Below are 25,192 nucleotides of genomic sequence, written 5' to 3' on the forward strand. Positions count from 1 at the left end.
ATCTTAGAAGAATAAAATACATGCTGAGACCTGCATCGTTAATACCTGAAGAAGTCACTGGGCTTTCTTTAGGTATGGGAAATCTAATTGTGTTTTCAAACAAACGGGAATGTTTGTTTTCACAATGTGGTTTGCTTTTGACCTGAAAGCCTAATTGTCCTTACTGATGCAAAGTGAGGATTTCCAGTGCAGAGCTGCCTTAATTAAGGGTGGGTTTGTCAGCTCCTGTACTAATTTAACAATTGATGACCCATGCTCTTGTGTTTTCCTTTTGCAGTGATTGGGTGTTGGAAGGTTTGATATTGTAAAGAATATTAAACTTGTTTTAAATAATTAAAAAAAAATATTCAAAAATCCCAACCTGCAGCTATGCCTCGGAATATATGATGAGCTGTGTAGAAAACTTCTCAGTTGTGTCAGCATAACCGTACAAAAACTCATGAAGTTTTGCCAAAATAAATCTGCTGCCCCATGTTTCCTGTGGAATAAGAAGGACCTCCTCCCCCCCGGTAAGTTTCAGAGTAATTGAGGTAAAAGCTAAAGTTAGAAGGAAGGAGAAGCAGAAATTCATCAGGATGAGTACCCATAGCATGAAGACTAGCAAAGAAGTTGACAACCTATTTCTGTTCTCAGAACTTTTCCCTATGAACAAGCATTACATCTCTCTTCACACACTCCATTCTACATCTGTATTTAAAAACAAATGATCCCAAAAATTTTTTTCACTTTTTTTAAGCTTCCACTAACAGGAAATACTAAAAATACATCCAGTAATTGGGAGACTTCCTAAAATTGAGCATATGAGACGTTCATTACAAATGAAAACAAGAGCATACTCTTAAGGCTATATGGTGTGAGGGCTAAAATAGTTGATGGTTTTCAGTGGCATCCATGCATCATTCCTGATGTTTCCACAAGTCATATTACTTACAAGGGACTCAATGCAATACTGAGGAACTTCCTATCTTGCTTTTCCATTCTAATTCTTTGACAGACAAAATGGGAGCTTGCCCAAAATCCGCTCTAGTTTAATTTTCTTTCTTGAAATCCTTTCCTGCTTTCCTTTAACATTGTCACATTGTTTAGATTAAGACAGATTCAATTTTAAGCAAACTCCATACCAGCAAAGGGAGACACAAGCCCAAAGGGGTTTGTCACGTGCAGTTGCTATGAAAGAGCCAGCTCAGTTGGGTGGGAGCGTGCAGGGACTGGTAGTGTTTGTTCTGCTATTTCTGCCTTTCAGCCTCTAATCTTTTCAGTATTTTGGGAGAAATGGGGATCTTACTGACTGAACTTAAAGGTTCAAAGTTACAGGCATTTTCATCTATTTAAATTATCTGTAGGCATTTGTGAGGAATCTGTATCTTACCTGGTACTGAGTATGCCTTATTTTATGTAGGAGCGGAAGAGCCAGTGTGGCTGGCTGTGTTGGTACACTCTGTTTTTCCCCAGCCCTCTGCCTTCCCTTGTGTGAAGTCGGGGAGCTAGCTTGGTTCCATTTTTGCATGGTGCTTAATAACGCAAGTCATCTCTGTACTGCTCTAATATGATCAGCTACAGCGGTAGATAAGGAGAAACTAACCAGAAGAGTGAGACTCGGTCCCTTCAATTAAATGGGAGGGATTTAGCACAACCATTTTCTATGGAAGTAATAAATTATATATTTATTTTAGATGTTATATTTAAACACATAAATCTAATGCACATATTCTCTTGCATCACTGCTGTGGACTTCAGCAATTGATCTTTTTGGGGTAGGATATTAAGGAAAAGTTACACTACTTTTTCTGGTGACTAAAAAGCCACTCATGTACTTGATTTTAGGATTGGGCTAGTTTGGAAGATGTATTTTGAGAACTGTTTTAAAAACATAACCTTGGCTTCCCTTTTCTCCAGCAGCTACTGTTTTTTCAGGTAGGGGCACATATGCTCAGTATTAAACAATATTGTAGCACATTAGGGATATTCTGAATAATGTATGCATAATATGTTTATTGAGTCATATCTCATGGTGGCACTACAGGTTATAATAATGAAAGTATAAAACAAGTGCCCTATTGTGTGTTTTAACAGACATCTCTTTTTCTGTTGAAGAGCTAATACCAAATTTTCAGAACATGGCAGTGCGCTATGTATCTTAAGAATGTAATTTTTTGCTGCTTTCAAGACAGTGGTAAGCCTGTTGAATAATAAAATAGCAATATAATTTTGATTTCTGCTGAATGCTGTTTCATGGCATTTCTGTGACTAGGCCTCTTGAGAAGTTCAGACCTACTTTGTTCTCCATCAGGTAGCTCTTGGTGCATACTGAAAATGATTTAAAGTAGCGTTGTATGCAAATTCAGGATCTGAAAATTAGGAAGTGACTATCTGAAGGTTGTAGTTCACGCAGTTGTAGTTCAGCACTGGTGGCATCTGCATATTGCTAAAGGCTCAACTACGTCAATGTACACCATTCGTTCTGCAGGAAACCTGTCTCATTCAGTGCTAAAGATAGAAGTCTCATGTTGCAGAGAGGTGATACGAAGAAAACATAACATTCTTTCTTAATTTAGGGGATGAGACTGGGTTGCAAGAGCACCAAGTTCTGCTCTCCCGTACTAGGCATCTGCAGGGGGGTGAACTTTGAAGGGAACGTTGCTTCTGATGCTTGCTAATTTTTTTCAACGCTTCTAAAGATGAATGTGTGTTATAATTTTTGTATGTGATAAAAGGTGCCTTAAAAGTTAGCCATTAAAACATTGAAATATTGACTTCCTCTGTCATTCTGATAATTTCAAAGTAGAATAAATCAAAGCACAGTGTAAGCTTTTTTGTTGTGTTCACTTGTGTCACAGTTTAGCTTTGTGACTGTGTAATCTCTTCCTTCCGTTATACATTAAGACTGCCAAGGGTAGCTTATGTTTAATTTTTACAATGTAACTTGACATGCCTTCAGTTGCAGTGGCGTCAGGGAAGTGAAGGAAAACTTCGAATTTGGAGCAAAGGATACGTGACGTTTTCTCTGTGTTGTATGCACTTTATTCCCACTTGAGAGAATTTTTTCAGGTTGCTGTGACATTTCTGAAGGTGCTTGGCTGTTTTGGCTTTAGCTTTAAAAAACAATCAATGTTCCTTGCTCACTTTGTAGGGTGTTTCAGAGAGTTCTAGAGTGGTTAGTGTCTCTTCTTTCATGCTGTGTAAAGCTACAAGGAGCTGTTGCTCGTGAGGAGAATTACAACTGTGTAAGTGAAGAAAAAGCAGGATTTGACTTTTTAAACTCTTATTTAGCGTGAGTGTACTGCTCAGGCTTACGTACGAGATTCATGTCTTACCTAATCATCAGGATATAAACAATTTTCTTTGTATTTTCCTCATCTTCTGAAGCAAACAAGAGAATATATACTGGGGGGAAAAAATCCTGCTATGTGAGATTGTTTCCCATATGCCCAGAGAAAGGAAGAAAGATGCATACAAATGTTTAGCATGTGCAAGTTTCTTGGTGCATGATTGGTTTCCTTCTTAGGAGTGGAATTCAGTGAAATAGGACTCCTCTTTTAAAAACAAAGAGTAAGCGCACAACAAAGGATAAGTGATCAAATGATTAGCCAGAGGCTAATAGGAATGCAGGGGAAGAGTGACAGATTGCATATTAGGAGGAAATCTGATCTGGAAATTAATTTGAAGCTTTCTGCAGCTGAGGCTGCAAAAGAACTAATTTTGAAATCTTTCTGAAGGATGTAAATATATGAAAATTTTGACTTGCTTTTGTATAAAGTATTGTATAATACAAGAAAGAAGGCTAATGATGAATAAAGTAGAATTATAATTTAGAGGAATTTTCCTTCTTCCCTTACCCCAATCTAATTTTTTTAAAAGTCTCCCTTTGCTTAGGGTGAAATATGCATCTGCCTGTAGCTTAGCATGAGAAATTGTGTTAATCTACTTACAAATTTTGGTGATTTAGAAATATGCATGCTGTAAGGTTCTCTGTGGTTGAATGTACGTTCTGTTGTACGCAAACAGGAGAATAAAATCAAGATAGCAGATAAACACCTCACCAGACACAATCACCAGCTACATGTCAACAGGGAAATATACTTGAATATTGGAAAACCCATAGCTTTTAATTATGAAGAAGTGAATATTTCCTTATTTAGCGACCTACCAAATGGTTTTAATTTAACCTTGCGGTAGGTAGATGTCACTTTGTATTAATTGAATTTGCTTTCTTTATAGAGACTGCATTACTTTTCTTTAAATTTAACATTAACTGCTGTAGTACAGCAGTGTCTGAGTCCACACATTTTTTTTAAAGTTCAAAACATTCCTTAAAAAAAACCCCAAACCTCACAAACTAATTAAAAAAAAAAATCAGCTTATGGAAGTTTGCTGGTTTACCTTTTAAAAATATATGTTTTAATTTTAAAGCACTAATAAATACACCCTGGTAAAATTCCAAAGAATTACTAAATACAGAACAGTAAAATTTGAATGCAACAGATGAATTTTTTTCAAGCTTTAAATGTACCTAAACTACTGTTGGCACGTTACTAAAATTACTTGCTGCTGAAGGATGGAAATTAGTTTCATGTAGGCTTTGATACTCGTTGAAGCTGTTTGTAAGGCTTATTTTTTTTTTTTCTGAGTAATTCTCTGCTGGTTTTTGATTTATAGAAATACTTGCTGCTTATGTAAAAGAAAAAAGTGACACAACACTATATGAAGGATCAGGTTAAGTTTAAGTTTAAATTCTAACTTAAAAACTCTCATTTATGCCTTTGATAATTTTATATAGTAAAGGAGAAAAATGATAGTGAAGTAGCTTTTGAATATATATGTATGCATCATTGCTTTCTTCTGAACAGAACTATAAACGCTTCATTGCAAGTCGATAGTCCTATAAGAGTAACTTAACAATTTCTCTTCTGATTTGCAGTTCGTGTATAGTTTTGCATTTGACATTGTTGTTGGCGTCCTCTTGGTGGTGGGTTTAGCTGAGAAGCAGAGATCTGTCACTGATAATTCTCTTGCCTCTAAGGGCCAGACCATGAAGTATATATAAAAAACCCCCACCTTTGAAGTTCTATTCTTGTCTTTAAATTTCTATCGTGTATTTATTTACTACAGCAGCAGTTGAACAACAATAAAACCCTAGTCTTTAAAAACCCAATTGTATTAATGGAAACAAATCTTACTATTTACTCTTGTCGTTAACAATGACTTGTAAAGAATAAAGAGGAAGGAGAAGTGCGGCAGCCTTGCAGTCTGTCTCTAGCCTGTAGGTCCGTGTTCCCAAGTAAAAGGTCAGGCCTGTATTTTATATTGTTTTGCCTTTTAGTTCTTTAGATTATGCTTTCCTTGTTTCAAGACTCACATCATATCAGTCTCTTTGGAGGCATTAGCTAACATCGGTACAATACTTCGGGATTTGCAGCTATTTCTGAAGGAAGTATATGAGAAAATAAATTCTGGTTCTGGTGCCATAGTGTCTAATATATAGCTGAGATGTTCCAGTCGTAATCCCTCTGGTTAAGCCGTGCTAATTGTTACAGCCAGGGATATTGGTATTCCACTACTAAATCTGTTCTGCTTCTGTTTGCAGCTATGTCATCTTATCTTTTTATTGTTAAGTCTGAACTTCCTGGTGCTGTTGCGGGGTTCTTAAGTGGAGACGAAAGTGGATAAGGAAAAACGCTTCATACATTCTGTATTTGTCTTGAGGAAGAGTGTGGTTCAGGACTGTTGAAGGAGATGGGTACTGACATTTCCCTCTGATCTCACATGCTAAAATAATCAGTTATTTACTGGAGTTATTGGAATATGAAATGTATTTGGCATGTGCGAGCCTGCTGTGGCACATAGACACAGAGCGCAATTCTTTCCTCACAGCAATTTCTCATCAGACGACCTTAAAGCCAGTGGCAAAACTCCATCCACAGAAATCTCCCTTCTGTAAAAATTTAAAAGGGGAAGCAGGAGGGGACAGGAGGGAGAGGAGGAGAAACATTTAAACTGCTGTCATGTTATCACTTCACATATTTCGAACCCACAGTACAAAAACCGGCAGACGTTTAAATATTTTGTTGTCTTGCTCCAGTAATCGGACTTGTCTTGGGGAAAAATGCCAGGTTTCCAGACTTGGTTTATAATTCCTTAACTTGGCTCCCAGTAAAGAAATTATTCTTTGCAATTGAGCTATAAAGCTGTATGTAAGGAGTGTGTCCCTCAGATTTCTATCAAAACTGTCGCAAGAAATCTGTGCCTGTACTAAGACAAACATTGCAGCTCCAGCACAGAAATATCTTGCTTGAGTTGTTCCAGTGCTGCTGTCATTCATGGCAGTGTATCTTAGATTGTGTTACAGCTGTTTTTTGGAACTGCTATTTTCAGATGCTTTGAGCTCAATACTTTCTCTGGATTGAAATGTGGTAAAATCATCTCAAGGTGGTGTGGTGCTTGTACTATTTCTGAATGTTGTGGGGGAATTTTAAGTTTTAAATCAGTTTTCCAAAAGGTACTCTAGTTCATTTTATATTTTGTAATTTCTGACTTTCCCATGTTGTCACGAACATTTTGAGAACTGAAGTGTGGTGGTAATCTTGCTTTCTGTCTTTCTGCCATGCTGGCCCTTGCAATGATAAATTTTTAGTAAGGGATTTTTTGAATTTTTTTTAAACTATTATGTTTTATGTGTATATGTCATTTTTAGCCTCTTCCAGCTGGGGTAGTCGTCGGCTTTTCATGTGGATGCTATCACCTTCTTCAAGACCTTACTTTTAACTCCACTCTTCATACACAGCAGTGTTGAGCCTGCTGCTGTATCTGCTGAACGTGCATTCCAGTCTGTCCCCAAATTTAGCATATAACATCACTTCCTACTGTTTTGAATTTTGTCAACCCTGTTTATGCAAAGTGTTTTTTCTTACCAAAGATACACTTGTGTTGGGTAGGATCTGGAGGTCCTGCATGCATGCATACTACTCAAAGGGTTGTTCTGCTAAAAAAGGTAGTATAAACAACTTCTTGATGAAGGTGCCTATTTTATAACACTCCCACCAGCTTTGTTTGTCAAGGTGCTAGCACAGATCTTGCATCACAGATTGGATGTGAGCACCTATGAGCTCACAAACAGGTTACAGTGGTTTAACTGGTTATTACGAATTGTCGAAGCCATTGTAATTCTTAGTGCGCTGTCAGCACTGCCACCACCCATACTTTTTCCTGAGCCAAAATTACAGTTTGAGATGGAAATGAAGTTCAGATTTGCATTTAGAAAGCTGAAATTGTCCATAGGAATACTGACCCCAGCCCAGGTGGTAGGCTTATGTCAGCCCAGGTCTCGTCCTGTTTCTGCCTCTGTTACTGGGAGATCTTGCACTGATAAATGTTCGTTTGACACAGTTTGCGGCCTCTATTCTTTGCCCAAGCAAATGTTTCAAATGCAGTGGTCAAGCAGTATTCCAGGTACATGCACACAGGTGACCTTCTCTGTACACCCACATCTATATTTCATATATTTTGCCGTATTAATTGCCGTGGTAGATCATAATATTTTGTTTCTGTACATTTATTTGCAGATGTTTAGAGTAGTTTCTTACTAACAGAGTTTTTGAATTGTAGGAAATTGTTGAACAAAAATAGATAATAAAATATCAAGCCTAAGTAGCAACTTATTTATGCAAGGAGCGTAAAGATTGACTAGTTTGATTAAACTTCTTTAGCTGGACCACTTGTTTCCAGATGTTGCTGCATGGCTCTTCTGGTTTCATTAAGTTGTTATAGCATCTCATACGTTTTCATTTGGGTGCAGAATTTATCTTTTAACTGTAGTTAGAATGTATCAAAAGTGTCAGTTAAACTATCTGTGAAGATATTTTATATGTATTAACCCTCCCAAGCCATACATTTGGGAAAGCCATTTAAAGAATGTTTTGCACATTGAATTTATTTTTATAGGTAAAGGTTAGCAGGTGTGCATGTGTTTGAAAGATTCAGAGCCAGTGTGTAATACATCTTCAGGTCTTTATCGAAAAACAGAAACATACAATGTGAACACTTGTTAATTGTGAGTTGAGATGTTGCAGTCTGTCTGCATAACAAGAATTCCACATAGTTTTCATGACATAAATGTAGTTTCAAATGAGGATTGTGTTAAAAAGTTGTAATTTGTGAGCCCTCTGTTAACATTTAATGACCCTGTCAGGAGGATATGATTGATGCAATTAAGTTGTCTTGCTTGTGTGTTATATAATTGATATGGACTGAGAGTAAGATCCTAATTTAGAACATATGAACCTCTTGTCCTGTTGCATTCAGGAATGAAATTAAAGCGATTTATAAATGTCTGCTTTTAGTTAAAATGGGGAGGGAGAAGGAGCATCTGCATGCCGAAGCGTTTTCAGTAGGGTCAAGGATTTATATTCTGTATTTCATACTTGAAATGCTTTTACCATATAGGATTAAATTTGCAGATCACACTGATTTTCAAGGCAATATCAAAACATTTATTTTGCCTTTGGAAATGTGTATTTCTACAACAGTATTTTGAGGAAAAAATGGATGCATTTTTTTATAATCAGTAAATGATCCGCTATTCAGTTTTTTGAGATGTTTTTAAATAAAATAATTAGTATTCCAAAATGAAGCAGTCTACAAAATTTTCTTTTTCCCATCAATTCACTGCAGTTTTCCTCTCTCTTTTCCTCCCCCCCCCCCCCCCCCCCCCCAATGTTTTTTCATTTACCATAAAGTAACCAAAATATTTTTTTCTCTGTCCTGCTGAGCTTGTGAGCTACAATGGCAGTTGGGGATTTGCTGCATGTTTGGAATCAGGAGACTTAAACCAGAGGTCCCACATGTACACATAGTACAGCATTCATTGTACTTTTGCCTACTGCTATGATACTGTTCCTCCTAATCTGAACATCCACCATACTAGATAGGAAAAGTTTTAAAAACACATGGATGCTAAATGCTAACAACACAAACATACTACAGCAGGGAGGTGATCTTGGCAAAGTTGCTTTTCACTGCAGTAGTAGTGAAATACTTTATAATACTTTTTTTTAGATTTTATTTTTTATTATTTTTAATTTTTTTTTAAGAATAATGTATTTTGAGTAATTTTTGATATAGACATTGTTGCTTGCGGAGTGCTTTGATTTTGATATGGTGAAGATGCCCTCAACCTTGAAATGTCTCTGTTCATTTATATTACATATTTTTTCAAATGAGTGACACAAGTGGTTGTCCACAATGTACGACAGCAGTTAATCTACATACATGGTAATTTTTCTTTAACACAGGTGTTGTGCTACTTTCCTTATGATAACTTGAGGTGCCGCCTGTTTATTAGGTGCTAACCATATCCTGGACTAAATAAACTTGAAGGTCAAAGGCCAAGGTGTTTATAGGTAGTAAAGTTGGAGGCTGATGTGCAAGATGTTTATCAGTACAGGATATTATGGTTATTACCAAGTTAGGGGGAGATGTTTCTGTTTCTTAACAACTTATCCATCTGTACCTTCCTCAATTTGGAGACGAGATTTTGATGCTTTGAATAGATTTCAAATGCATTAAAACTTCATATGCCTCTACAATGCTTTTTTACTATTTGTAGTTTTATGTTTAAACGCTATAGCGGATTTCATTATCATAATTTCCATTCCTTCTGTCCTTTAATTCTTGTGTGGATGTACGCAAAGAGTAAGTGATTGCTTTGTGTGAAGTTAAAGATAAGTCCTCCTTATTGCTGTTCTTCCTTATATCACCATTGGACAGAAAACATAATTTCAAATTAACTGAAAGTTGATTTATTTCTTGCTTTCTTCTATTATTTGAATGCTGTGATGATAGGTGTAATGAAACTTGGGCTGATGTTTAGAAAACATAACTGAATTTCCAAACAGATAGGTTGGGTAGCATAGCTTTCTATTTCACAGCTCTTGGAAATGGTAAGCAGCTAGGGTCATGTAGGAGTAATAAACTGGAAGGGAAGTTCACCAGTAAGTGGGAATTGACATCGTTGTTTCTTCCAATTATGTAAATATGCAACTCAGTGTAATCCAATTCAAGATATGTGTAGAAGTACTATATAAGTACTTCTGTTGGAAATTGTAGAGTACAAAATACTCTTGCCCTCTGATCATTGCTTTGAATAAAGGCAGCGATTTGCATGTTGTGTGGCTGAGAAATAACTACACACATGAGACTTAGGATCCATGCAAACACTTGCCTATGGAACGTTGTCTGCAATGTTGGTTTGTTAGAGGATGATGCTCTGCATCCTCGTTTATCTGGGAGCTCTATTTTATGTCACTGTACAGAAACTAGGAATACAGATTAATGTAAATAGCATGTCAGACTGGAAATTATTTGTTTTTTCTTGTCCTAGTGATTGTTTTTTAGGACTCTGGAGCTTTTTGTATTAATCACAAATAGGTTTTCCAACAGGTCTTGGTACCTTGATGGGAGACTGCTGCTACTGATTACTTCAGTCTGCATTGTTTTTCCTCTTGCGCTTCTTCCTAAAATTGGTGAGTAATTAACGGAGAGTAGCGAATATTATTCTACTTTAGTAGCAATTACAGTTGAAGACTTTAAAACCTTAATGGGTTATTTATTTATTTTAACTGGCAGGGGTCTGGTGATGGTGGGGATTACTTAAGTTGTTGTAGTGTGTTCTGCCTTCCAGCCCTGCCTAGTTAACCTATTACTTGGGTTGCAGTAGTATTTTGTCTGCAATACTAAAATAAAATCTTTACAGCAGAACATTAAAGAGCTGCATTTACTTACAGCATGCCATTAGTGGTAAGCCAGTTCTAATTCTGCCCTACAAAACTACATAAATGATCTGTGACAGGCAGTTGGAATGTTGTTATTCTGAGTCCTAAGCCCCAGATACCAAGCACTGTAATAGAAAACATGCCTAAAATGTAAAGCTTTAGCTGTACATTAGGATCACTTTCCTTATAAATTCTCTTTTATTTTTACTGTTATTTTACAGGCTTTCTTGGCTACACAAGTAGTTTATCATTTTTCTTTATGGTGTACTTTGCTCTTGTGGTAAGTTAAAAATCTGTGCACAGCTTATCTATTTTTTTTCTTATTGTTTGAATGTTTTCATAAGCCTGTTTTTAAATGAATTGTCTTTCCCCTCCCCCCTTAACTTTTTATGTGAAATTTAGAGATTTCCTTAAGTTCGGTATGTGCTTGCTTGGACAGATTACGTTTATTTTGCTGAGGCATGGAAATGTGTATGAACTTTCAAGCATGTGAAAAGATTTAAAATAATTATATTTTGGACTGGTAAATGTAACAATATTTTTGTTTTGCTGACGGTGCAGTGAAGGGAGCTGGCACATACACTTTTGTTTCCCTACTGGTAGTGGAATGGAATTCTGTTTTCTTAGCTTCTAACTATTACTTACTGCAACTAGTGCAGAAGAAAATTTAATATACTCCAAATAAATTAAATTTACATGTATAATGGAGTGACAGAGTTCAAAAAAAGGCAAAGAAAACTAGAACTTCATTAAGGCATTTTACAAGATTCATTAATACGTCAATGACCTTATTCTTCTTTCCCGCTGAAAGGAAAAGTTTTTCTCTGAGCCATATGGGGTTTTTTGACCCTGATGTTCACCCTCTCAAGGCCCTTGTGAGGTTGATGTTTCCAAATACCAAAATTGAGACCTGCTAGGCAGATCTAAGAGGGAAAATGTGACTTTAAGTTGCACTGTTGTTCTTTTTACAGGGAAAAAGTATGTTAATGCCCATGTGTAATACATAGTACAACCAAGCAACTCACACTCTGTCATCTAGGTATAGAAACAAGAATCTTATTTGGGACCCTGGAAAAAATGTTCCCCCTCTCCCCTGTCATTCTGGCTTGCATTGACTTGCATTTAATACCTGTTTTACAAAGGGATAAACAGAGTTGAAGGCAAGTTGAACAAACATGCCATCCAGGAGACCAAGGCAATCCATTAGGAACTAAACCATGTGATAAAACCAAACTTCAAAGCTGTCAAAACATCTCCCTAGGGTATCCCTGGAGAATTGCAGTGTTTGTAGGACCTTGGGAAGTATTCTTCTTAAGCTGAACATTGAGGAGCAGCCACAGCCTCTCCAGAGCTAATGGAAATGCAGTTGTAATATTTATAAATTGCCTTAACTTTTGACCCCTCTCTTAAAATTTATCTTAAAAAAAAAAAAAAGAAAGAAAAAGCATGAACTGTAATGCTGAAATAGGCCTTAGGCTGAAGCTAGTTGCAAGCATTTTAAAACAAATTCAACTCCTGGATTTCAGTGGGAACGTGCATGCATCTCTGAAGAAAGCTGTTGTAATGGGTGAATGCATTTGAAAACAATGTTGGGCTCCAAAAAAGCAAGTGTGTAAGCAAAACTTGTGTGCAGACACGTCAAGCTGGGATGATTTAAGCTAGGGTTTAGTTTTGATTCTCTGTCAAAAAAGTAGGTAGAAAGTGCTAATGAAAGAGTATACAGACTACTGGATTTCTTATGAAATGACTGAATTTGTATGCTTACTCTTTGTTGTTAAATGACAAAGAAGCAGCCACAGTAAATCTAATAGAGGTCAAAATTATGGATATATTAAATATCCAGTTATGGATATTTAAAGAAAACTAATATTCTTCCCAGAATATTCTCTGTGACTTCTTTAGGCACCAAAACTCAAAGGCATTAACTGTGGTTTAGTTTTTCTATCTAATTGCTTTGAAGTGGGTGGTATGTGCTGTTGAAATGGTGTTTTAGTTTGCACAATGTTCATTTCTGTATGGCAGATAGGTTTTAATTTGTTCCAGAAGAAAACTGTGTTAGTCATATGGAAGTAATACAATTATATTTTGCATATACAATAATTCTGTGCATTTTCAAGTGCATACCATCTGTTCAGCTTTTTGCCAGCAAACTGGAGTTCTAATACAGCCTGCAGAAAAGATAGGTACAACAGACAGCATGTGTCTTGGTCAGTAGGGTCTAGTGAGTGCACTGAGCAAAAGGTCTAGAGACTACTCTTTGTTCTCTGTTCTCTGCTGTGGGGCTTTGGCAGGTCACATTATCTCTTCTCTGTGCTTCAGTATCTTCCTTTAAAGTTAGTGTAGTGTTTGTAGGCCTCACTTCGAAAAAAGTGAAAACACTGAGACGAGCTGATCTGGAAGAAAAACAAATATATGTAACTATTAATTCAAAGCCAGATTCTGTGAGGTCCTGAGAACTTTTGTTTCTGATTGTTGAATACTTCCCTGACTTGAATCCTAAGTGAAAAGAAATTAAATGTGATCGTTAAACTTTTTTTTTATTGCCTCCCCTCTTGCTATATTAAATATTGGTGAAGAGTAAAGACAGATTTTTCTTTTTTTTTTTTGTGGAGACAGTCCTATTGGTAGCCTGTTCGACAAAGGTGTTAATGATTCCTGATGGTATTTTTATAAATCTCTTATGTTCCCAGAAGAAAATGTGATGCAGATTGGGAACCTGCCATATGTAATGAATGATGTTATGCACAGAGAGCCCCTCTTTGCTGAGTGTTGTCAGTACTGCTGGAATAAAGGGATTCCTGTTTTCCCTCTACAGGATACGGAAAAGCAACATCACTGAGAATATTAGAACATTTTGAGCCTCTATTTTATTTTTTTTAGCAATGCTTTTGGTGTGGGTTTGAAATACCCTGTTTCCACTAGGATCTCTTTAGGTTTTAGGGTTTTTTCACTTAAAACCAAATGTTTGTTATATTCAAAAGACAACATTTACATGAAATAAGTTTAAAGTTCCTGAGGAAGATTGTGCTGCCTGCATGACTGCCCAGCTAACTGCCAACTTAAAAATTTCTCCCCGTTGTACGGGGATCTCATTAGACTACAATTGGAAAGCCAAACAGATTTGAATAATTAAGCAGGCAGGCAAATATAACTACAGATTTTAAATGCACCTACTGCATTTTATTTTGTCTCCTTTTATTTCTATTTCAATCTGTCTTTAATCTGTATTAATTTTATTTTAGAAAAAATGTTCTTCAGCTTTTTTGGTTTGGCTTGTCTTGCCCTCCCTCTGCAGTGTTGGTATATAACTTTGCTCTTTAGCTTGCAGGAAGCCCTGCCCCCCACCACTGCCAAGCACACTTTACTTTCCCCAAAGCTTGCCCTTTAGCTTTATGCCCCTTTTCATTTCTCAGGAGGCCTATTCCAATTTTAGCCGGAGTTCCTACAAAGCCTTCTACTTTGGAGCCTTCAAAGCCACTCCTTTATTTCCCCTGTCTGGGTGCCTTGAAATACAGAGAGATCTTCTTGAAAAATTATTTTGCTGCCTTGCTCAGCCTTATAAATGTCTTCAGCTAGCCAGCAAGCTTGGCCTTCCTGGGGAGGTAGCACAGCCATGCATCCCTGGTTGTGGTCCTACAGCAGCAGTAGTCTGCATCTGTGTCTCAGCTCACAGCTTCTTGCTGCTTAGTGCACAAGGAAGAGATGAAGCAGGGGAGACACATGTGACAGTCACGCACATGTGTGATACAGGCCCAAGGCGCATTGTTAGTGTTTGGTCCTTTCCTCCTCCTCCCTTGATTGCTCTTAGGTTGAACTTCTTGGTATGCTACTAGCATGTCCTTGTCCCTTCTTACACCCTTCCTTAGATGAGGTTGCAGTTCACACTGCACAGAGGGAGGCAGTTTAGCCAAGCAATAAGGGGGCAAGAACAGATCTCCTGGTGTAAAGCAGTACCAGTTTAGCATCAGAAGCACGGTTGGAGGATTTCCATTGAGAATCCTTTTTCACAAAGCTTGCAGGCTGCTGTTGAGCAAACTAATACGTAGTTCTGTAACTTGAGTTGTCGTAATTTGTTCTCAGTCATGCAATTTAAGATGTGTTACTGCCACAATGGACTTAGCATGCTGTGTACCCGCAGTTTCCTTTCCCCACGTTTTGTCCAGAGGTAGCATTTGTTTGCTTCTCCTGGCACTGGTAACAAGAGGGAGCATCTAATCCTTATCCGTTGGAAAACACCACTTGGCTGCAAGCAAGAGCTAGTTCTCTGAGCCAGGAGAAGCGCTCTCTTCCATGTTATTCTTCTCGCGAATCTGAGTCTTTAATTAAGTTTTTAATTATTTGCTCTAGGCTTCAAAAGAATTATAACTGCTGAAGCCAGGCAACTACAATAGGAAATTAATTAGGGTGAGGAGAGCAATGCAACTATCATTTTAAACCAGGTTCCTCCAAAAAGGAGGTAACATTTCTTATTTTAATTTCCCTTTGATTTTCAGCCCTGTTACTTGGCAGTCCCTAAACCAGCAGGGTGTAGCTAAAGCCCCAATGACATTCTGGGACAATGATTGCATTTATTGTTTTTCCTTTGCTTTCTAGTCCAAACCATATGTTTCTGCCTTTTAAGATTAGCCCTAGGCTCTGATCTATCTCTGTTAAGGGCTTGTCTACTTAGGGAAAGAGCCTGGGATAGCGAACACAGCAGCTATTCTGCACGGGAGGCAGTTAGCGTGGCACACAGAGAGTGAACGCAGGGTGCTAGTTGTATTTCAGTTAATGTCAGAGCTCATTTCCATCTAGCACCTCCAGACAGGCATGCCATAAGGCTGCCAGCTGTGCAGAGTAAGCAGCTGTATGCAATGGCACTGACAAGTTCTGCTGTCAAGTTTCCTTCACTATCTACCAGTCAAGCCTGTTAATTTACTATGGGTGTAGCTCCCTGCTTTGTATATGTAGGTAAAATATCAGACTGTTTGTATATCTAAATTTAAACTGACTTTTAGTGTGTCATTCATACATTAAATATACTGTCTTTGCAGATTATGATAAAAAAATGGTCGATCCCTTGTCCTCTACCTCTAAGCAGTGCCATAGAGACTTTACAGGTAAAGTGCATGCTGTTTTGAAGTTCTAATTTTATTAGTAACTGTAATACTTTTTTGACATTAACACTTTCAGAATCACTTGTAATTTAAATTCCTCCTTTTCTTAATCATCACAGAAATGAAAAAGTTTCACGTCTGTGGTTTGGGTTTATTCTTTCGTTATGCCATTTTTTTGCGTTTGTCTTACAGGTTTCAAATTCTACTGGGGATTGTAAAGCAAAGCTCTTTCATCTTTCAAAAGAGGTAATCTCTATTAACAATATGCAAACTTAAAGGGGGTTGGTGGTTTTTAAAGAATGGGGTTTAAACTCTATCAAGGGTAAGCTATTCTTCTGTAAAACTAGTTATAGGCTGTTGAAATATTTCCTATACCTGCTGCCAAGTGGTATCCCGGCTCACTTTTTCTTTTTTATATGAAGACTGGCTGTCCAAGTTAGCATTTATGAAAACATTTTGCAAGTATGACCAAAGTATAAAGTATAACAGATGCAGCAGTGGTCAGCCTCATGATGCAGTCAGATCAAGCCAACTTAATATGCCTTCAGCTGGAAGTCAGTGCTACTTGGCTGTATGCACACTTTCAGTTCCTGGCGAAGTAGAACAGGTTTCTTGAAACTGCCTGGGCCTTATCTTAGTTTTTTCTTACCTGAAGCTTAATTCTTCAGGCCTAATGCAGTCTTGTGCATTTCATTAAATGCCAGCTCTGGTATTTGTTAATTAATGTGGCATTTACATCATGTCACCACCCATCAAGGCTGGTAGGAGAGGAAGTATCATGTAGAACTCCAGGCTCTGTGGAGTGAGGAGAAACAGAAAAAGGTAAGAATAAATCTGGGATAGGCCTGTAGTGTAGTGGAATTTAGGAGGGACACAGTTGCATTTGTCAGAAGAAACAAAATCCACCCCCACCCTCCCAAGAAAAAGAGAAATAAAGAAAATAAAAGCTTGGGCAATGCAAACATGACGTAAAAGTTATCTATAGATCAAAGAAGAAATTTTGCTTTGACCAGAAATACCTACTTTGAGGTTCTAGCCTTTTGTGCTTTGAAGAGTCTTGGGACTCATCTTTATTTTTAAATTTTAACTTTATCAGTGGAAAGTGCACATTTTTGCCAGTATGGGCCCGATTATGTCAGCACAAAGTGTTTGTTATAGTTCAGCTTATTCCACTTGGCAAATGAATAAGCTGTACTAGATGATTCATCTCTTCTGTTACAAGTTTTTGGAATAATATACCACTAATTGTGTGGTTGCAACTTTAATTATGTAACTATCTTAATATGCTTTGACATCTAAAGTTTTATATTTTCTGGATGTGGTATTCAAGTTTTTGTGAAGGAGTAATTGAAAAATACTGAAGTCAAGGTGAAGGAATCAGTAATTTGACAGGTAGCTATGGGTATTAGAGTTTATAAAACTTCTCAGAAAAATTCATGAATGATAGATACACTGGGTCTGGGGCAGATCCTGCTCTTTCTGCGTAAGCATTTGACCCCAATATAGCTAGAAAAGAATCTTTCAGTTGTTGGCTTACAGACAGCGTGATTTTTTCCTGGTTGTACAATAGTAAGCTATGACCACCACTTGAAGAGGTACTAGTTGAAAAGGTCCATTTTTTTGTTGAATGATTCAGAGGTGCCATTCAGTGTTGTAGAGATTTACCTTAAAGCATTAATGTGTAAAGGTTTCCACTGACTTCCAAGGCTTTAACTAAATTCTGAATTCATCCAGATATTTTTCCAACCATCTGTAAGAGCAAACAACCTACAAGATGTTTTTCTTCTACTTATTTTAGAGTGCTTATGCGATACCAACTATGGCCTTCTCTTTTCTCTGCCATACCTCAGTTTTACCCATCTATTGTGAGCTCCGAAGGTAATGTATGAAAACACATGCAATATTAAAATATAAAGATAGTATTTCTGTAATATTTTCTCTAATCCTGGATAATTTTTATTTTCAAGTCAGTGGCATCAAACAATGCAAGCTAAGTAGCTGTCATGTCTTGGGGAAATGTACAGTTGTAGTCTGTACTGGCTTTTCCTCTCTTACAGGAGAGAAAAGTAGCAAATATGGTCCCATCATCAATGTCAGTACATTGTCCTGGCCTGGCCAATCTGGAGAAAAAAGGTCATTTGCTAAGGTACTTACTAGTTAATTTTTATTGCTGTAACTGAATCTGCATTTGGCCACATCTGATTCAGTGGGTTTTTTGACCCTGTTCCTGGATCTGAATATATATCATCTTGTATAAATCAAAATTTTGATTTATATCTATCTCTGGTATCTCTAAATTCCTCTCAAGATGAGGAAAATGAAGTTGTCTGTATGAAAAGTGCCCTTTAATTACCAGATTAAAAACACTTTAAAAGCCCCTAAATATTACTGACAGTGCAGACCTCAGCAAATACTCAGTAGCCATAAATTAAGACAATGCTTTCTAATGAACGGCAACTTGCCATGTAGATTACATTGTGTTTTAGTAGTCCGTAACACAAGGTCAAGCAACACTAATTTTCTGGCTTTTTGCATTTTAGTCCATCCAAAAGTAGAATGCAGAATGTAACTGTCACAGGAATTGGTCTGAGTTTCCTAATTTACTTTATGTCTGCTCTATTTGGGTACCTGACATTTTATGGTAAGTATATTCTTCAAGTACTTTTTAGAATGAAGGCTAATAATAAATGGTAAATGCGTTCTGTCTGGAGTACTTCAGCCTTGTTTGTGCATTGATACACATGAATCCTCAAAATCTTCCTGTGAAGACTTAAGAATGTGCCTAACACTGCAAAGTATTACAGTCTCGCGGACCTCCCAACATGTAATGTACCTAAACTTTGCTTAGTTTATGCCCTAAAATGCTATACAGACAAGATACTGGTTCCTAAACTGTAGCTGGTGGTCTGTTGATGTTTTCTAGTGCTATGTAGTTAAGATTACTGATGGCCACTATATGTTGGACTGTATAATACTTCCATTTAAAAGCTGGGAATGGATTTGTCATGGTCTATGAGAGATTTAGAGATCTGATAGTAGTCTGCTTGTCCAACAAGTTTGAAAGGTCTCTTGTAAGGCTATATCTTCTAGCCACGTTTATCATTCATTAACCCTGTGATATTCCAGCACATGTGTAGTCTCTCAGTAGCACTGAGGCCATTACTTTTTTATGAGGGGAATTGGACCCACAGCGAGCTAGCCCCAATGTTGGGTAGGCATGGAGGTTTGCAGCATATTTTCCCTGTCGGATACAGCTTGAGTGCAAAGCACGTATGGCTTCTTTCTTTTGTTTTTATATTTTTACAAATTAAATGCAACTAACACTAGCTATTTCACTAGAAATCTGCTGGAAGTGGGGAAAATATTCCCCACGAATCATCCAATTTAGAAAAGCTTTATTTTAAAGGATAGCACAGAGTGACTTGGTACTACAATACCTCTGTTTACATACAACATAAAGACACTACAGAACTCTGGAAAAAAATTGACAAGGAACATAAGAAAAGTAGAAGGCCTGGATCAGAGAAAGTGTGAGCCTTGACTTTAGGGGAAGGCAGTGACATAAGACTAGGGAAGGATTTAAAAACTGGAAAGGATAAGCTTGGAGTTGGGCTTCCTAGCACACGCTTCTGGTCTTCATTCGTGTTGCAAGCAGATCCTCAGCCAGGGATGGTATCTGTCTGATGGTCAGCTAAACCAAGACATGCGTGTTTTTTAGAGGTGTTGTTGACATAGTGCTTGATGAAGTAAGTGTACCTTCCTATTTAACAAACAGAACTGGGTGGGGTATGACACCTGCCTTACCAAAATCTACAGACATCTTTCATTTTAATTTGCTGTGGAATTTACATGGCAATGTGCTTCAATACATTTATTACAATTATCAGTACAATTTAATAACTCTGCATTTGGACTTTAGAATACTTCGGAGTACAATTTTTTAATTGAGTTTAAACATAGATGACTTTATCTGGTATTCTTGCATCTCCCAAGTACGCAGAAAGATTGAGAACCCTTATCTACATAGTGACCTTTTTCTAAAGGTCTGTCATAACCTTGGCAGAAGAGGTGAGTGTCTGTTTCATAGAGCAGTTTTGGTATCCTGTAATATAACATCACAGTGTGATGCCTTTTCTAAGAACTACCATTTGGCTCTGTATCCTGCTGTAAATTTGTGTTACGGTGCATTTTGCTCACATAGCACACATTGTCAAATTGAATCACCTTTGCTTGGTGATCTGTCTTCTGGAGCAGTTTCATACAAATACCGTCACATAAATGCATCACAGTCATCTATGAGGATTCTTCTCATGTCTTCTGAAAACTCACCCTTTTAATGAGATGATCACATGCTAACCTGTGTTGATTGGAATGAATAAAAATTCTTGTAAGGGATAGTAAGGCAGTAAGACAAAGTGTTCTGATGAGGGTTTCCTCTCGAAGTGTTCTGTATTTGGATCACGGGGTTGAGATAGTGTCTGACAAAGCACTAAGAATATTGGATTTCAGCAGCTAATAATTCCAGATATCTAGGGAATTCTGCACCTTATTTCCCCAAGTATAAGTGTATGTCTGACCATAATTGTCTGAAAATGTTTCCTTGACACTCAGAATCCTTTGAAAAATCATATGGCAGTCTTGAAACCCCTAATAACATATAGGCCACTATTACTGTTTCCTGACTGTCTCCGTGTGGTTTGTAGGAAAATATGATTTGGAGTGCCACTCTGAGATCAGGCAGTGTGGGATAACCATCTGTCTCCAGATGAGAGCTCAAAAAAAAATTAAAAAGAAAAAAAACCAAAACACAGAAGAGGTGGGTGGGACAGATCCAGGGAACAGAACAGTGATAGTTGCAGAAACCAGACCAGTTCCTTCTACCTTCACTCTCATGTTTATTTTTCGGGACAGGAGCCTGTCTTGAATGTAGTCTTTTAGTCCGTTTCACTGGGAACTTTTCTGGTGTTCTGAAAGCCTGATTTCTTGTAGTAGCTCTTGGACTCAAAGAGCCTGAAACCCTGGAACCAACAGTGGGTGCCTGTAAGAGAGGGTTTGGGTTGCTTGCAAACTGCTTCTCCTTTTTTCACTCTTTGGTTGTCTTGTTTAACTAATTTCTTTAAGTATTAGAGAGAATATGTTCCCTGTTCCTAGAACAGCAGTCTGAGAAAATGTAAACACTTTTATTTTAAATTGAAAACAAAACAACAGATAAAGAGTTCCCTCTTTGAAATGAGACGTGCTTCATCTTTGTGTGGTTCAGATGGTTTGAAACTTTGGTTTCCAAAAAAGCATAGAGCCAAGGTGTGCGAGGAAAAAAAAAACCAAAACAGCCAGGGTAGCAGACCACTTTCAGGGCTCTGACTTTTACTGTTAACTTAGTAAAACTTTTCACCTTAAAGGGGCAAAAGTCAAAGGTGAAGGATTTATTGCTGATTCATCACATTTTGCCTCCATTCTGCCTTGAATAGTACAAAAGTAATGCTTCTGATGGTGTATCACAGCGTACAGTTCTACAGTAATTCCACAGCAGAGTCAGTTTTGCAAAGCTAAATGCGCTTGTGGTGGGATAGCACATGGAATTGCTACCACTGAAGAGAATGGAGCTGTCATTTGAAAGTGTTTGGCCTGGTTAGGTGCGATGCTGGTTGTCATGGTTTAACCCCAGGTGACAACTAAGTACCAGACAGCCACTTGCTCACTGCCCCATCCCCGCCCTGAAGGACAGGGGGGAGATCCAGGGAAAAAGAGAAAACTTGTGGGTTGAGATGAGAACAATTTAATAAATAACATAAAGTATAATAATAACGATCGTCATGAGAAGGAGAGAGAGGGAGAGAGGAATAAAATCCAAAAGGGGTGAAAACCCAAGTGATGCACGGTGCAGTTGCTCACTGCCAGCTGACCAATGCCCAGCCAGTCCCTGCGCAGCGATGGGCAGGCCTGGCCAGCCACCCCGTTTAATACAGAGCGTGACGGTCCATGGTATGGAATATCCCTTTGGCTGGTTCGGGTCAGCTGTCCTGGCTCTGCTCCCTCCCAGCTTCTCGTGCCCCTCCAGCCCTCTCACTGGCAGGGCCTGAGAAACTGCGAAGTCCTTGACTTGGTATAAACGTTAAAAACATCAGTGTGTTATCAACATTGTTCTCGTACTAAATCCAAGACACAGCACTGTACCAGCTGCTGAGAAGAAAATTAACTCTTTCCCCAGCCAAAACCATGACACTGGTGCAGTCCTCTGTTGTCCTTTGGGTACTGTAAGAATCCAAACTGACAGCCTTCAGGTGTCCTTGTGTTGTGCTTGTCTGCTCATTTACCATAGGGAGGAATCAGTCTCCATTGTCAGTAGTTTGGGGTTGTTTTTTTTTAAATAAAAAATATCTTTCTCAATGTCATCCAGCAATATATTGCTAAGTATAGCCAATAAAAGCACATACCCTAGCATTTTGAACATTTCTTTCTTCCTTTAAATTAGAATTGGAGCTTTTCTTTCAAAGCATGAAATTTTACCTTGCATGTCACTTAATGTTTCTGGGAAAGGAAATGCAATTCAGCCAGTTTAGCAAAATTAATTTGTTTCTGGTTTCCAGTTCAACTGAAAGAATCTAGTGTTGACTGTTTCAGAGACATAGAACGAGTTTTACTGTATACTTGGCTTCATGTCGTATCATCTTTCTTTTTAATGCTTTCTCCTTCATATGTGTATCTTCTCTTTAGGTAGCTTTGGCTTCAGCACAGGCTCGACAGAGCCTTGCCTCCTGAAGTTTTTTCAGTTTTCTCAAAGTTATGTATACTAGTGTCTCAGTAATGCCACAGGGATGCGTATGTGCAACCCCCCTTCACTCCGTGTTAGTCACAAGCAAATTGATCAATTTGAATGTAAGCTTCATATGTGTTTCTAATTATCTTAGTTCTCAAATGGTTAACAAAGCAATTACATTTTATTTTTTTTTTTCAGACGAAGTGGACTCTGAATTACTACAAGGTTACAGCAGGTACCTGCCACATGATACTGTCATCATGACTGTTAAACTAGCTATACTGTTTGCGGTGCTTTTGACAGTCCCTCTAATCCATTTCCCAGTAAGTACTCCTAAATGTTTTGAAGCTGGCAATAAGCAATGGTAGCGCTAATGTTTTGCAGACTGCAATATTTGAGTCACATCTAGTCTTGTGTATCTTAACTTGCTTGTCAAGTGATTGATCAAAGACCACATATTTGCATATGTTCCATGAGAGCTCCAAAATAACAAGTAACCACTAAGTTAATTTGTGCTCTTGAGACAGATTTCAGATTAAAACTAGCCCACTGCATTGTTTTTAATTTAGAGAATTCAGAACTTCTAAAGTTTATTCCGTTTGATTTCCCACCCACCCCCACTCCCCTTTAAATTGAGTTTTGCTGACTTGGTTTTTCCTTTCTACATGCACGCACCCGCAAACAAACACACTTATACTTGAAAACTCAATTTAATTGTAAATTAAAACCACATATTGACCTATTTCACAAAACCCCACCTACTTCAGTTTATCAATACCATGGTAGAACTGAAAATTCATTCAGTTAGGACCAAAAAAAATTGTGCATGCGAAACTATGTAGCGTATAGATTACGTATCAGTTGACAGTACACCGAGATTTGCTACGTGATCTTCCAGACCTCCTTTTGTCCCTACAAAAAAGAAATTCCTTAAAACTAGCGGCGGTGTGGTAAATACTGCTTTAATACTAGCATAAACTTTATGCTACAGAAAACCAAACCATTTAACTATTACTAAATTTTTTGCCTTTTCATTTTTAACATTTTCTTTCAATCTGGAATAACGTAATTCTTAAGTTTATGAAATTGAGATAAGGTCAAAATATATGTATGTGTATGTATTTACCCGTGCAATGTTTCTCTTCATGTTGTGTAGGCAAGGAAAGCTGTGTTGATGGTATTTTTCTCTCACCTTCCTGTGTCGTGGATTTGCCATATCCTTGTCACTTTAACACTGAATGCAATTGTTGTGTTGTTTGCAATGTACGTGCCAGACATTAAAAATGTATTTGGAGTAGTTGGTAAGTTGTGGTGGTGGTTGTGTGTTTGTTGTGTTTTTTTAACTTTTCTTCAAAAAATTCAATGTTGTGATAAGCTAATACACTTCAGTCTTGCTCTAAGTGAAGTTTTACTTTCTGTTCTTTAAAGGTTCAACCACATCAACATGTTTGCTTTTTGTATATCCTGGACTCTTTTATCTTAAACTTAGCAGAGAGGACTTTCTATCACCACAGAAACTTGGGGTATGCTTTTTTTTAATGTGTGCGCATTATATTTAAACAGACTCATTTTAGGTGCATCTTACTGTAGAGCACGTAATCCAAGGGGCAAAGTTCCTGGTTTTGTTGCAGTTCACAAAATCAGTGAGCATTTCCTTTTATCCTTCGTGATGGCTCTAGTCTTTCTGAAACTCCTTCACAAGACATTTTTGACTAGCAGTATGTCCATATGCCGGACTGTTGATCGGAATACATGCTTTTCCCTATAGTTTTCAGATGTTGACTTTTAATCCAATTTCTCCTCCGTTTTTACGCATTACTCTGATGTTGTCTGGGCAGTTGGGACAAAGCCAAACTGCATTTAAGCGAAACAGTGTTTATGCTTGTTTTCTGTGTAAGCCTTCTCAAAAACATCTCCCCCCACCCCCTTTTATTTTTTTTTCTCCTCTTTATGGTTTCTCTCTGTGTAGTATGTTAAGTCCTAGTTGGAATTTGTGCAGCAGCCTGCTTTTTGCACTGTAACTGGTTTGTCTTCACTTTAACCACTGCTCAGCAGAGCAACTTCATGACACTGGGTAAAATGCTGACAAGATGGTTATGCGTGGTCCTTCTGTTATTCTTATGATTCATAAGGCTGCTCTTCTATTGACAAAGTAGAGAATCTTAAAGAAAATCTAATCATGATGCTCTCTGACTGTTTAAAGTCTCGACTAGTTCAAATGGATTTGGGGCCTTGTTATACATCAGCAAGCTACTGTCTCCTGAACTGTAGTTTTATTACCATCTGGCTATTCAAAAATGTAAAGAATCCATTGTAACTTTAATTATATTTTGAGTAAAATGCAAATTCAGTTTCTTAATTCATTCCGAGTTATAAAGGGCAGATTTTTTTTTTTGCGGATGGATGGTATGAGCAAGCAAACCAGGCTGCTCTGAGAGTTCCCAATTAAACTATCCCAGAGCAGGCTTAGCTTTGTTTCCCCCTAAGCAGATAGCTTATGATTGAAGACTGTGTAATTTGAAACATTAAGTATTATTTTTAAAGCTATTTAAACCTGTTTTTACAGGTTTATT

General features: G+C 37.6%; 1 protein-coding gene across 5 annotated transcripts in view; it reads left to right on the forward strand.

Moving 5' to 3' along the window:
- The window catches only part of SLC38A6 (solute carrier family 38 member 6), a 55,077-nt gene that overhangs the window by 24,003 nt on the left and 5,882 nt on the right, over positions 1 to 25,192 (forward strand). For 4 of the 5 annotated variants that reach the window (XM_056346969.1, XM_056346966.1, XM_056346967.1 and 1 more), the window contains exons 6-15: positions 5,585 to 5,662; positions 10,434 to 10,517; positions 10,988 to 11,046; positions 15,800 to 15,865; positions 16,055 to 16,108; positions 17,661 to 17,740; positions 18,403 to 18,503; positions 22,818 to 22,942; positions 23,776 to 23,920; positions 24,048 to 24,142. In XM_056346969.1, the coding sequence (XP_056202944.1) occupies positions 5,585 to 5,662; positions 10,434 to 10,517; positions 10,988 to 11,046; positions 15,800 to 15,865; positions 16,055 to 16,108; positions 17,661 to 17,740; positions 18,403 to 18,503; positions 22,818 to 22,942; positions 23,776 to 23,920; positions 24,048 to 24,142 (887 nt within the window). The remainder of the gene's footprint in view (positions 1 to 5,584; positions 5,663 to 10,433; positions 10,518 to 10,987; positions 11,047 to 15,799; positions 15,866 to 16,054; positions 16,109 to 17,660; positions 17,741 to 18,402; positions 18,504 to 22,817; positions 22,943 to 23,775; positions 23,921 to 24,047; positions 24,143 to 25,192) is intronic. The other variant, XM_056346968.1, reaches the window with a different exon arrangement.

The sequence above is a fragment of the Falco biarmicus genome, chromosome 7, assembly GCF_023638135.1.
Source record: "Falco biarmicus isolate bFalBia1 chromosome 7, bFalBia1.pri, whole genome shotgun sequence".
Classification (NCBI taxonomy): Eukaryota; Metazoa; Chordata; class Aves; order Falconiformes; family Falconidae; genus Falco; species Falco biarmicus.